At 36.5% G+C, this 12500-nt stretch overlaps 1 protein-coding gene across 1 annotated transcript in view; it reads left to right on the top strand.

Annotated features, from left to right (window-relative positions):
* frmpd1b (FERM and PDZ domain containing 1b) overlaps window positions 1–12500 on the top strand; it is a gene marked incomplete at both ends in the record, with an annotated part of 56418 nt that overhangs the window by 12644 nt on the left and 31274 nt on the right. Inside the window, 3 exons of the mRNA XM_079838841.1 lie at window positions 8948–9050; window positions 9167–9212; window positions 10040–10144. Coding sequence (XP_079694967.1) covers window positions 8948–9050; window positions 9167–9212; window positions 10040–10144 — 254 coding nt within the window. The remainder of the gene's footprint in view (window positions 1–8947; window positions 9051–9166; window positions 9213–10039; window positions 10145–12500) is intronic.

The following is a 12500-nucleotide window of genomic DNA, read 5'->3' as shown; positions in this document are numbered from 1 at the left end:
GGATTGAATAGCTTTTGTAAGTTTAATAGGATTAATCTTTAATTTATGCACTCAAATATGCAATGTTATTTTACATTTGAGACATTTCTGTACCTGAAAACTAATGTTAGACGTACCTGAAAAGCATATCTAGCCGAACCATATTGTTTATCTTATTTATTTGTGATTATCATTTTTACGTGAATACTTTTATACTTTGATTTGAATATATGTTATATTATTTATTTTAATAGTTCAAAAAGTACAACAAATGTTACAATTTCAATTGAATTGTTGAAAGGTGTATTTTTAATAAATACAACACATTCCCAAAGTCATGTGAAATAATCGTGTTACATAATCGTGATTTCAATATTGACCAAAATAATCGTGATTATGATTTTTTCCATAATCGAGCAGCCCTACCACCTGCCACAGTGACTTTTCACCAGCCACTTTTTTTTCCTCCTCAACATTAAGCCTGTTCAAATATTTTTGAATATACAAATGAGAAAAGTTGGGAAGAATATTTAAACATGAAAGTAAAACACCAGTAGGTGGTTTTAATGAGTGAGTCATTGAGTCGATTCGTTCAAACGAATGATTCATTCAGAAACAATGATTTCTCCTCCAGCACAACATTGTTACCGTCAGTTTATTATACATTACATTAGGCTATAGCCTATATTATTATCCACTATCGATCGCCACTTACGCTAAATTAATGCAGAATAATTTAGTTGATTCCCTAGTTTTTTGTTATTGATGTTTTAATCTCTCTAGTAAAATTCTCTTTTTTCAAAAAATCAAAAATCCACTTGTCCCACAAACATTGAAAGAATACACATTTAAGTGCTGTCAAGATATAATAATAACTCTTACAATATACATTTTTAAAAATCTTTTTATTCATTGATGTCCCGTGTCACAGGCTGCTAATCTGAGTCCACAGATAGCCCTACCGCCTGATTTAGTCACGCTCAGGAACGATTAAACAGAACTAAATTAATATTATTATTACTGGTAAAGTTACCGCGTACCAGACATTTTCTCACCGCTTCCTAACTCCCAACATACACTGTAAAAAAAGAAAAATTGACATAACTTAAAATTGTAAGGCAACTTGCTGCACAGCTTTTTTGAGTTTACTCAAATTTTAAACATAGTAGTTCACTTAACTCAATTAACTGAGTAAGGTCACATGTCTCCCAATTTAAGATGTTTTGTTCAGCTGATTAAGTTTTTTTATTATTTTATTTTTTATGTCACCATCATGGTGATGAGTGTTTTCTTTAGTTGGGCAGTTTGACGACTTTTTAACGTTTGGCAAGAAAAGATAATCAAATGCTGTCAGCTGCTCGATGATAAGAATATAATCATTGTGTAGTGGCTTAATTCACAGATTTTATGAGTTTAATATGAGCAATATACTATTAGCTTTTTTTAAATTGTGATTCTAGAAAAGATCAAATATGGTTTTAATCAAAATAGTTGACTAAGGTTTAAAACCGATTGTACATTTTGACCTCCTATGAGATTTTCTCACACAGACATCAAGAATCAGCCTATAAATCTCAACAATGGTTACATGCTTCATACCACAATGCATTCTGGGAGCCATGGATGAATTTTGCATGATGCACCCAGAATGCATTGTTAACTTGTTGCAACTTGTATGCTTGTTAACTTGCATTTACAAATCGAATTTACAATTAATACTAGGTTGGTCCAACAATTGTTGAACCAACTTATTTTGACCAGTTAAGCCAACTTTTTTGCATTTAATTGTCCAGTTAACTAAAACATTATCATTAGTCAAAATGTTTGTGAGTTAGATTTTTTACAGTGTACACACACACGACGCACACACATCTGTTCAACTGTGGTTGTACTGTAGCATACGTCAGCGTTGCATTATTATCTCGTCCCATCTCACCAACCAATACTCGCACATCCAAACGTAATCAGAGAAGGGCCTTGTCTTCTTTCCGATCGCATGAATGTAGTCGCATCCTCTCAAACTGCCCAATGAATCACTCAATTCTTATTGGCCACCTGCAGACTGACAGTGTTACCCGCCAATTGCAAAATTCACCCGCATTTGGCGCGTGGTCGGGTGTTAATTTCAGGCCCTGATTGTGTATGATGATGAATGAAACTGCTTATAATTGATTTTCCAATTAAATGTTTTAATTTAAGTTTGACAAATATAAAAAAAAGTCATGTTATAAGTAGGGTTGGGAACCGAGAACCGGTTCTTATGCAGAACCGAAACTGATTTTTGAAAAATACCAGAACCGCGCGAAATTCCTAAGTTTCGGTTCGGAAAACGGTTCTGGTGCAATGTGTGTGCGAAGCACTGGAAGCGTAACCTTTAATAGCGAGTGACAGCCAGTGTTGCCAAGTCCGTGGTTTTCCCGCAGAATTGGGCTACTTCAACACTGTTGCCGCGGGCTGTGTTTCATGTCCGCGGGTTGAAGCGACCACAATTATGTGATATTTAGCCCCGGAAATGCACATTTTACCGGAGAAGCCCCCCTGAAACGCGATTGGGCTTGTTTTGGGCTAGTTTTGAGTAGCCATTGTGCGGGTTTTGTTGTGAAAACCTGGCAACCCTGGCTCACCTCATCATGAATATTAATGACGTTGCCGCTTCCAGGAGTGCAACGCAGTTCAGCCTGAAGCCCTCGCGCTACACATTTACGGTTTTGCGTCAGATATTTTCTCGTTGACCACCAGCATGGCGAAGAGAAAGTCACAAGTATGGATTCATCTCCAAAGAATGAATTATAATGAAGCAAAATGTAACACATGTGAAAAGTTAATAACATGCAAAGGAGGCTGCACTAGCAATCTGACAAAACATTTGCTACAGCAGAGAGTGCCTCAGGGCTTATACCAGATTTATAGCGAAAGGACTATATATATGTGCATTTTGTATATATATACACACACATATATATATATATATATATATATATATATATATATATATATATATATATATATATATATATATATATATATATATATTTGTCAACTGTTGAGTCACCATGGTTTAGGTAAGCGTTTAGGCACAATTACCTTTGTAATGCTGAATTGAAATGTATTATTTACAAGTTCACTGAATAACTGAATTACTATTTAATTAATATACAACTAATTAATAAATATAACTAATAAATATAATTTATAACTTGGTTTTATTCAGAGACAGAGAGATAAAATGTAATATGACAATTTCAGAGGTGTTCATTTGAAAAAAAAATGTGTTGCAAGAATGGCTTAATTAATACTGTAATATATGTACAGTACTGGACTTTTTTGACATTGCCAACCTGTAAATTAATTTTAGAGCAAGTAATAAACACAAAATGGATTGTTTGAGTTGCGTATTGTGCCTTTTTCCTTTACCACTATTTGTTTAATAATTTTAATGGAACCGGAATCGGAACCGGAATCGTTAGGCGGAACCGGAACCAGAAAATTTCTCACGATTCCCAACCCTAGTTATAAGTATATAAATATAATTTAAACTGTATTTGATAAAATTGAGTTGGACCATGTTGCATGCAAATTGTGGCTACACATATTTATTGGATGGAAAACCTGCCCTCAACTAAATTGAGTGTGTTTATACCGAGGTTTACTGTAGTCAGCCGGAGCCGGTCAATTTTTACATTTGTTTCAAAAATTCATTAGTGGTTTGATTGATGGATTGCGTCGGTGAATCATCCCATATTTTCCACCCGTTGTTTCCTTCATGCGCTAGAGCTTCACAGTGAGGAGGAGGAACTGCATAATATATAAAACAAACCAATTTCACAGAGAATGATTGCATGTCAAAGCCGTTTTCATGGGAAGTCTGTTCACCTGCAGCTGTTTCCTCCAATCCCTGACAAGCGGAGCTTCCAACCAGTGTTAATGCTGACAGCACATTTTGACTAAAATGCCATTTAGTTTTAGTCATATTTTAGTCTCCTGAATTGTTTTTAGTTTTAGACTAGTTTTAGTTTCCTAAAATCTAATGAGTTTAGTTCAATTGTAATACATTAAGCATTTAAGCGTCACAGAACCGACTGTCACTTGAACTGACATTTTGACATCATTTTGTTTTTGACATTAAAAATACACGAAAGAGCTCAATTCACTTTTTTGTTTGTTTTTTAAAAACATCTATATAGTAACTTTTTTAATTCTGTTTTAGTCAGTCGGCCATATCATGTTAAGCTAAAGCTTCAAATAAGTATAATAAGTAATGAAGATTTTTTTTAATGGTTTTAGTGAACTATTATAACCTTGATACTTTATTGAATATGTGTCAAATACTGGTCTTTCCTCCTGACTATGAATTAAATGGGAATTCAATTAAATACAGTTTATTGTGTAAGCAAAAACGAATATATAATGCGTGACTTTTAATGATAAACAAGCTCAAAATACACCAGGACTCTTATTTTGAAATGTCTGCGCCTCTGTTGCAGTTGCAGAAGCTCATTCAAGTTCAGGAGATAAAATATGCGTTATTACAACCGTCTAAAACACATTACTATATAAACATCGTAAAGTAAACACTGTCATTATTCATCAGCATTAGTTCATAAACAATTGCCTGGCATAAATGTGTGTTATTGATTGATTGAGCCGCTCTGGAGCTGGATTGGGGTGTGTGAGCTGGATTGGGGTGTGTGAGTCGGATTGGGGTGTGTGAGCTGGATTTGGGGTGTGTGAGTCGGATTGGGGTGTGTGAGCTGGATTGGGGTGTGTGAGCTGGATTGGGGTGTGTGAGCTGGATTGAGGGTGTGTGAGCTGGATTGAGGGTGTGTGAGCTGGATTGGGGTGTGTGAGCTGGATTGAGGGTGTGTGAGCTGGATTGGGGTGTGTGAGCCGGATTGGGGTGTGTGAGCCGGATTGGGGTGTGTGAGCCGGATTGGGGTGTGTGAGCCGGATTGGGGTGTGTGAGCCGGATTGGGGGTGTGTGAGCCGGATTGGGGTGTGTGAGCCGGATTGGGGTGTGTGAGCTGGATTGGGGTGTGTGAGCCGGATTGGGGTGTGTGAGCTGGATTGGGGTGTGTGAGCCGGATTGGGGTGTGTGAGCTGGATTGGGGTGTGTGAGCCGGATTGGGGTGTGTGAGCTGGATTGGGGTGTGTGAGCCGGATTGGGGTGTGTGAGCTGGATTGGGGTGTGTGAGCCGGATTGGGGTGTGTGAGCCGGATTGGGGGTGTGTGAGCCGGATTGGGGTGTGTGAGCCGGATTGGGGTGTGTGAGCCGGATTGGGGTGTGTGAGCTGGATTGGGGTGTGTGAGCCGGATTGGGGTGTGTGAGCCGGATTGGGGTGTGTGAGCCGGATTGGGGTGTGTGAGCCGGATTGGGGTGTGTGAGCCGGATTTGGGGTGTGTGAGTCGGATTGGGGTGTGTGAGCCGGATTGGGGTGTGTGAGCCGGATTTGGGGTGTGTGAGCCGGATTGGGGGTGTGTGAGCCGGATTGGGGGTGTGTGAGCCGGATTGGGGGTGTGCGATCTCTTCCCTAATTGTCCCTCAATAACATTTTCGTCTCGTTTTTTTATTTGTTGACGAAAATGACAGTTGATTTTGTCATAGTTTTTGTCATCCAACACTAGTTTTTATTTAGTTATTGTCTCGTTTTCGTCAGTGAAAAAAGGTTGAAGTTAACACTGCTCCCAACCGCAATTGCATTAATGCAATAACTTTACCAATCAGGGATTGGCTGTTTGTTTTAGAAGACGAGGCTTAATCTGCCTTATTGCAGTGCACTTTCTCCCATTCATAAGTAATACGAGTGACACATCACTGGCCCAGTCATGGAGACATTTCTAGTAAGTCTGCCCATGAAACACGAGATATTCCCTGCCGTCGTCAAACCAATTCAAACCCAAATCAGCCACTTATAAGGGTCCATTTCAGTCTCCCTACACAGACCAGATCTTGCAGCAAAGCTATTGTGTGTACACACACACCACACACTGATTCTGCAGTGCTGACTTCTCTCTTTTTTGCAGCAGAAACAGCTGATAAAAGCCCAGAGGGAGAATCTCACAGCCCTACAGCCCATAATTATGTGTGAGGAGACAGAGACGGAGAGATCTGCCTGGCATTGCTGGTTGCTTGGGACTAAGGGGATGTTGTCAGGGCAGGAGGGCAGAGTGTGTGTGTGTGTGTGTGTGTGTGTGTGTGTGTGTGTGTGTGTGTGTGTGTGTGTGTGTGTGTGTGTGTGTGTGTGTGTGTGTGTGTGTGTGTGTGTGTGTGTGTGTGTGTGTGTGTGTGTGTGTGTGTGTGTGTGTGTGTGTATTTTTGGCTTGAAGACAAATGAGTTTAAATGGCAGGACAGAGCAATGCAGAGATTCACACCAGACGTGGCATGAATAATGAAATAACACTGTTAAAGCGTGCATTCATTAGTGGTGTGTGTGAAGGCGGGCAACTTTTAGGGTTGGTGGTTTGAACAAACCTCTAACTTACCAACTGATAATAATCACAAATGTGTGTTGAGCCTCAGATCCTCATATGAGAATGATTAGTGAAGGGTCATGTGACACTGAAGACTGGAGTAATGATGATTTGATCACAGGAATAAGTGACACTTTACTGTATATTCACACAGAGAACAGATGATCTATTTCACTGTTTTACTGTTTTTACTGTTTTTTAACCCTCTGCTGCTCTTCGGTCATTTCTGACCGGAACATTTTTTGTTTTGAAATTTTTTAAATCACAGCTTCATCGGAATGATATTAAACTTGGTGACTTTTCTAGCATTAGGTATGTAAACACACAAAAAAAATAGGGTCATGATTGGAGCATGCTAATTGGTCGTAAAAAAAAAAGTAGCGTTCATTGTCTTCGGTCATAAATGACCGACCATAGGAAATGAATGGGAAATCGGCGAAAACACAAAAAATCACTGAATATTTGTGTGTACAATCTATAAATCGGCCACAATGCTGAAAAAAAGTACACAGCAGTAAAGGAGTGACACTCTAAAACATCAAGAGTGTGATATTGACACATCCACACACACACACACACAGGCACACACACACACACACACACCTATGAAAAACTGAACCTATGAACCACATTTTGAATTTTTAAAAATCACAGCTTCATCAGAATGATATGAAACTTGGTGACTTTTCTAGCATTAGGACTGTAAACACACACAAAAAACTGAGGGCATGATTCGAGCATGCTAATTGGTCGTAAAAAAAATACTCCCACTTGTGCTCTTCGGACAAAAATATCCACCATAGGAAATGAAAGGGAAATCTGCAAAAACACAAATTCACTGAAAAAAATCTATATTTCTAACAACAACAAAAAAAATCTAAAACTTTATAATAAATAGTCTTTGAGATTTTTTTATATATATTCAAATCCATCAACAAAAAAAAAAATATTATTAAATGTATTCAAAAGAGAAGTGAAGTGAAATACTGCAATAATAAAAATAAAATAAAAAATGGTATAATTCTCAATGGCAAAAATAGACCATACTTATTGCATAAGTATTAAAAAATACCTTCAAATCATCTCAAAATACAAAATTAAAAAGAAAAAATATTATTGAAGAAAAATAAATTGCATTGGTTTTACGACCAATGCAACCCCTAAACCAAGAGCACCAGAGGGTCAACACAAATAAATGAAGTTTGGTGAGCATAGAAAATAATTATTTTAAAAATATTTTTAAAAAAATCTATTTTTTGTTTTCCAAAATTCCTTCTTTTTTTCCCGTTTGAATTTTTCTGGATTATGTTTTTTTTCTTCTCAATTTTAATGGTTAAATTACATTTCAGTAATCAAAAATAATTAATTAATTGAAATAATAACAACAAATTATTACAATTTTATTTATTTAAAAAGTTATTTTTACCACATTATGTGTTTTAAGTTTTCTGAGTTCCATTTTAATAGTCTAATTAATTGAATTAATAAAAACAACAACTTATTATTATATAATTGTTTTTTTTGTTTTTTTCATTTCTATTTTTTCAGAAACTGTGTTGTGTATTTAATTTTTTCTGGCAATCAAATCAAGGCATAAACATTAATTTAGATTTATCTTTTAATCATATGAAATTTAACAAACTGCACAATAGAGAATATTCAAAAATATTTTAAAATGTAAAGTTTTAAAAGTTTGTGAAACTCTGCGTTATACAGTAAAATTAGTTTTTATGACTGGATTCCGTGATTCTGTCCTACATTATGAGGATTGCTGATCATAAAATCAAATAGTTTGAATCAGAGGAACAGAATCTCATCACTATAACTTACTCATAGATTAAACTATGGGCAAAAAAAAATATGGGTGTCCTCTCTGAACAATTTTACTGGAGTAGATGGCATTTACATTAAGTACAAATATATTGCCTTGTTTGCTAAATGTCTGGTTGGGCAAGACAAAATTACGGAAATCACAATATCTTTTGACAGTGGCTATAGTGTAGAGTTAAGACACATGGCATTAAGTTTTGACGCAAATCGACCCGCGGTTCGAATCCGCCTTTTGCTGAACTCACTTTACTCCCTTTTCCCTCCACATATCAGATCGGAAAGGCTTTGCTTTCAATAAAATGAAGAAAATATTAGAAAAGTGGAAATAAAGCGTCTAACATGTGTTTAATAATAAGTGTTTATCGGTTAGGGGTAAGTCATGTGCTGAATTAGAGACGATAAAAGGGAGTGGGTCCAATATCATTGATCGTAAAAAGTGTGTGGGTCTATACAATGGTTCCGACGCCCATGGATTAGAGACTTGAACAAACCCTTTACACCGCGTATTAAACCGTGGTGCAGCAGTTTATGAATGAATGACTCCTTAAATCATGAGGTGTGTTATTCCTTTTCTAAATGATCAGACTCTGACAGTACAGGTGAAGGTATCGTTCAGTATGCATGAAACATATTTAACATGTATTATTATATGTGTGTGTTTATTTGTAGGAGGCCCAGCAGACGGACAGCTTTTTCCTGGAGATCAGATCCTAAAAGTCAACAATAAAGCCATAGACGATCTTTCCCCTGAAAACACGGAGCAGATGATTAGGTGACTGATCCGATTGGAGGAAATAACCGCTCGCTTGCATTTCTCACCACTGTACATGTGATGAGCTCATGGTTTTGTAATGATGTCATTGTTCCTGTTTTATGCTCCGCCCTCAGGGAATGCCAGGACTCTGTAACCATGACGATCCTCAGAAATATGACGGTGTGTATTTGTTCATGTTTATATTGAAACTGAAGGATTGTTTGTACTGATAATGATAATAATAATAATTAAAGCTGCAAGCAGTGATTTTCAGGGCCAAGCACTAAAGAAGCAAACACGGCAGCTCACAGCAGAACAACTGCACAAATGAGTAAAGACATTTGTTTAAACCCATAAATACATTGAGTTGTATAGAGCCAATTTCATGTTTCGTTTAATTATTAACTAGAAATAAACGAAATTAATAATGAAATAATTAAGGCTGTCAAAAGATTAATCGCGATTAATCGCATCCAAAATAAAAGTTTGTGTTTACATAATATATGTGTGTGTACTCTGTTAATTATTATTTATATATAAATACACACACATTCATGTATATATTTAAGAAAATGTTTTTATTTTTATATATAAAACATTTATATTTATATATATTATAGATTATATAAATGTATGCAAATATTTCTTAAATATATACATGAATGTGTGTGTATTTATATATAAATAATAATTAACAGAGTACACACACATATATTATGTAAACACAAACTTTTATTTTGGATGCGATTAATCGCGATTAATCTACTGACAGCCCTAGAAATAATACATTAAACCTAAATAGCAATATTTAAATAATACTATAATGACAAAAGCACATAACGAAATGACTTGTACTGAAAATTGTGACAATATTCTTTCTCAAAATTACAGAACAATAGTCATGGACTCATTAAGAAGCTAGAATTATTATATAGAATCTAATTCGTATGAGTTTAACCTCGCATACAGGATTCAGAATTGACAGAAAGCTTGTTCTTTGCCTTCAGAATCCCAAGTCTTCATTCATAACCGCAGAGAAGAGAGCTCGCCTGAGAAGAAACCCCGTTAAAGTGCGCTTTGCAGAAGAGGTGGTCGTCAACGGACACACTCAGGTAAAGCCACACACACACACACACACACACAACTCAACCATCCCTTACCAAAACCAACAATAGTTTTACTACAAATAAAACCAAAAAACCAGAGTTATTATAGTTAAACCATGGCAACCACAGATGAGCCGCGGCTTTGCTACTCTAGCCGTAGTTTAACCAGGGTGTTTGTGGGAAAACTGTGCTTATATAAGTGCTAATCAATTAGCCAAAAAAACATGGTTTGTACCAGGGCTTAAAAACGGAAAAAAATATCAATCGGTTCACTCCGAGCAGAATCGATATTATAGCGTTTCCGTTTTTGTTTTCCTCAATAAACATTACTGTTCCGAAAACGGTTTGATTTGAAAAAATACCGGTTAATAACGTTATTTTAATTTAGCCTATACTTTAAACAAATATGTATAGAACTATGAATAGACTTATTTTCACTCAATAATAATATAACGTTGTAATATAACATGGAAATTAAACTTGAATATTTATTTCATAACATTTTTAAAACCACAACAGAAATACATGCATTAATTACAAAGCATAAACAGCGGGACAAATATTGACCTGTTTTAATGGAGCGGAAAGTGGCTCTTATGCCTAATTCTTTTCAGAAGAGTGATAACATTCTTTGTACATAACTTTTTTTCAACACGACTTGTTTTAAGAATTGCATGAATAAAGAATAAATAAACTGGATAACCACTGCTCTTTTAATGCACCGTCAACTGCTAATTTCAAAGCAAACTCTGCGCAACACGTCCTTGCATCCCATAATCAAATTCAGTCAGCTAATAAAGCTTGATCATTTAATGCAATATAACATACCATTTAATACGAAGCATCAACCGTATAGAAAACATTGACCTGTCCTGTATTGGCAATCTGAAAGACTATAGGACAAATGTTTGATAGATGCTAACCTACTTGAATAGGCTTAAACAGAATCCACAAACTAGCCTAAATCAGTCTATTTGAGCTTAAAGTCCAAACTGCTTATTTAAACGTTCGAAAATAATGTCCTCCAATACCTGCGCTTTCATTGTAGACCTCAGTGTGGAAAGAAATGTACTTGAGGCGTGTAAATGCGCGCTCACACTGACGGTAGATTCATAGATGATGCTGCGCGGGCATTTCACTCACGCTTGATCCGTCATCGTCACATGCTGTACTACTCAATTCATGATTGGTCACTGCCAAATAAAAATATTAAAGAGAACGATAAAATAACATTATTAACCGGTTAATGGTCATTTCAAATTAACGTTTCTGTTCAGAACGATTCAAATTGATTTTGATTTCGTTTTTGTTCCTCTTAAAATTTCGTTCGTTTCCGGTTTTCGTTCCTTGAACCGGTTCAGAGCCCTGGTTTCTACACTTTTACTATAATAAAACCATGGCTCATTTTCGTAAGGGATGAACAGCATTGCACTAGACATTTGTGACCCTGGACCACAAAACCATAAGGTTTTTTTTTCTGAAATTGAGATGTATAGACCATCTGGAAGCTGAATAAATAATCTGATCCATTGATGTGTGGTTTGTTAGGATGGGACAATATTTGGCCGAGATCTGGAATCTGAGGGTGCACAAAAATCGAAATATGGAGAAAATCTCCTTTAACCCTCAGAGCCCGACGGCATCGCCCACGACGTCACACGGCACCTCCGATAAATATCTATATTATTTCATGAAACTTTTATCGATTTTCTTACCGTTTTTTCCAGCAGAAAGCTAACGAGCTAGCCATCACGGGGGTGTCTTTGGTGTCTTTGTAGCCTTTACAGAAGGTTTTCTATCCAGCCTGGAACATGTGCATGTTTTTGGAGTTGTTCAGCAATAAATCAAAACGCTTACATCCAAGATTTATCCACTTGATGTCCATAATTTATACATTTTCCGTCATTTTTGCTGCTAGCGCGATGCTAGCTGCAATTTTGGATGAGGGTTTGACCAATGACAGGCTGATCCGTCATCCACGTTGGTGTGCGTCATTACGCATGAACCACAGCTCTGTTATTGTGGAGAGAGAGAGACGCACGGCTAGTATTGAGGAGAGAGAGAGAGAGACGCGCTGCAGTTTTTAGTAGTTTTGTGGAGAAAGTTTGAGGAGAAAGTTTGAGGAGAAGTTCCTGATAGGAACTGTTTTGAGGCTTGGCACCAGTAAATATCCAAAATCCAAAGAGGTCAAAAGCGCCTGGACTTTTTTTGGAAAAATGTAAATAGTTTTGGTTCTGTATAAGTTATCATGTTTATTCCTGAGTTCCAGGACTCCAAAGACTTGAACAAACTGTTTTCCAGAGGAAATATGCTTAGCTTTTATTTATTTGTGTGTGTTTTCAATAAATATTTGAGGGATTCA

Source organism: Gobio gobio (assembly GCF_949357685.1).
Source record: "Gobio gobio genome assembly, chromosome: 16".
NCBI lineage: Eukaryota > Metazoa > Chordata > Actinopteri > Cypriniformes > Gobionidae > Gobio > Gobio gobio.
This window is presented reverse-complemented; position numbering and strand designations above follow the sequence as displayed.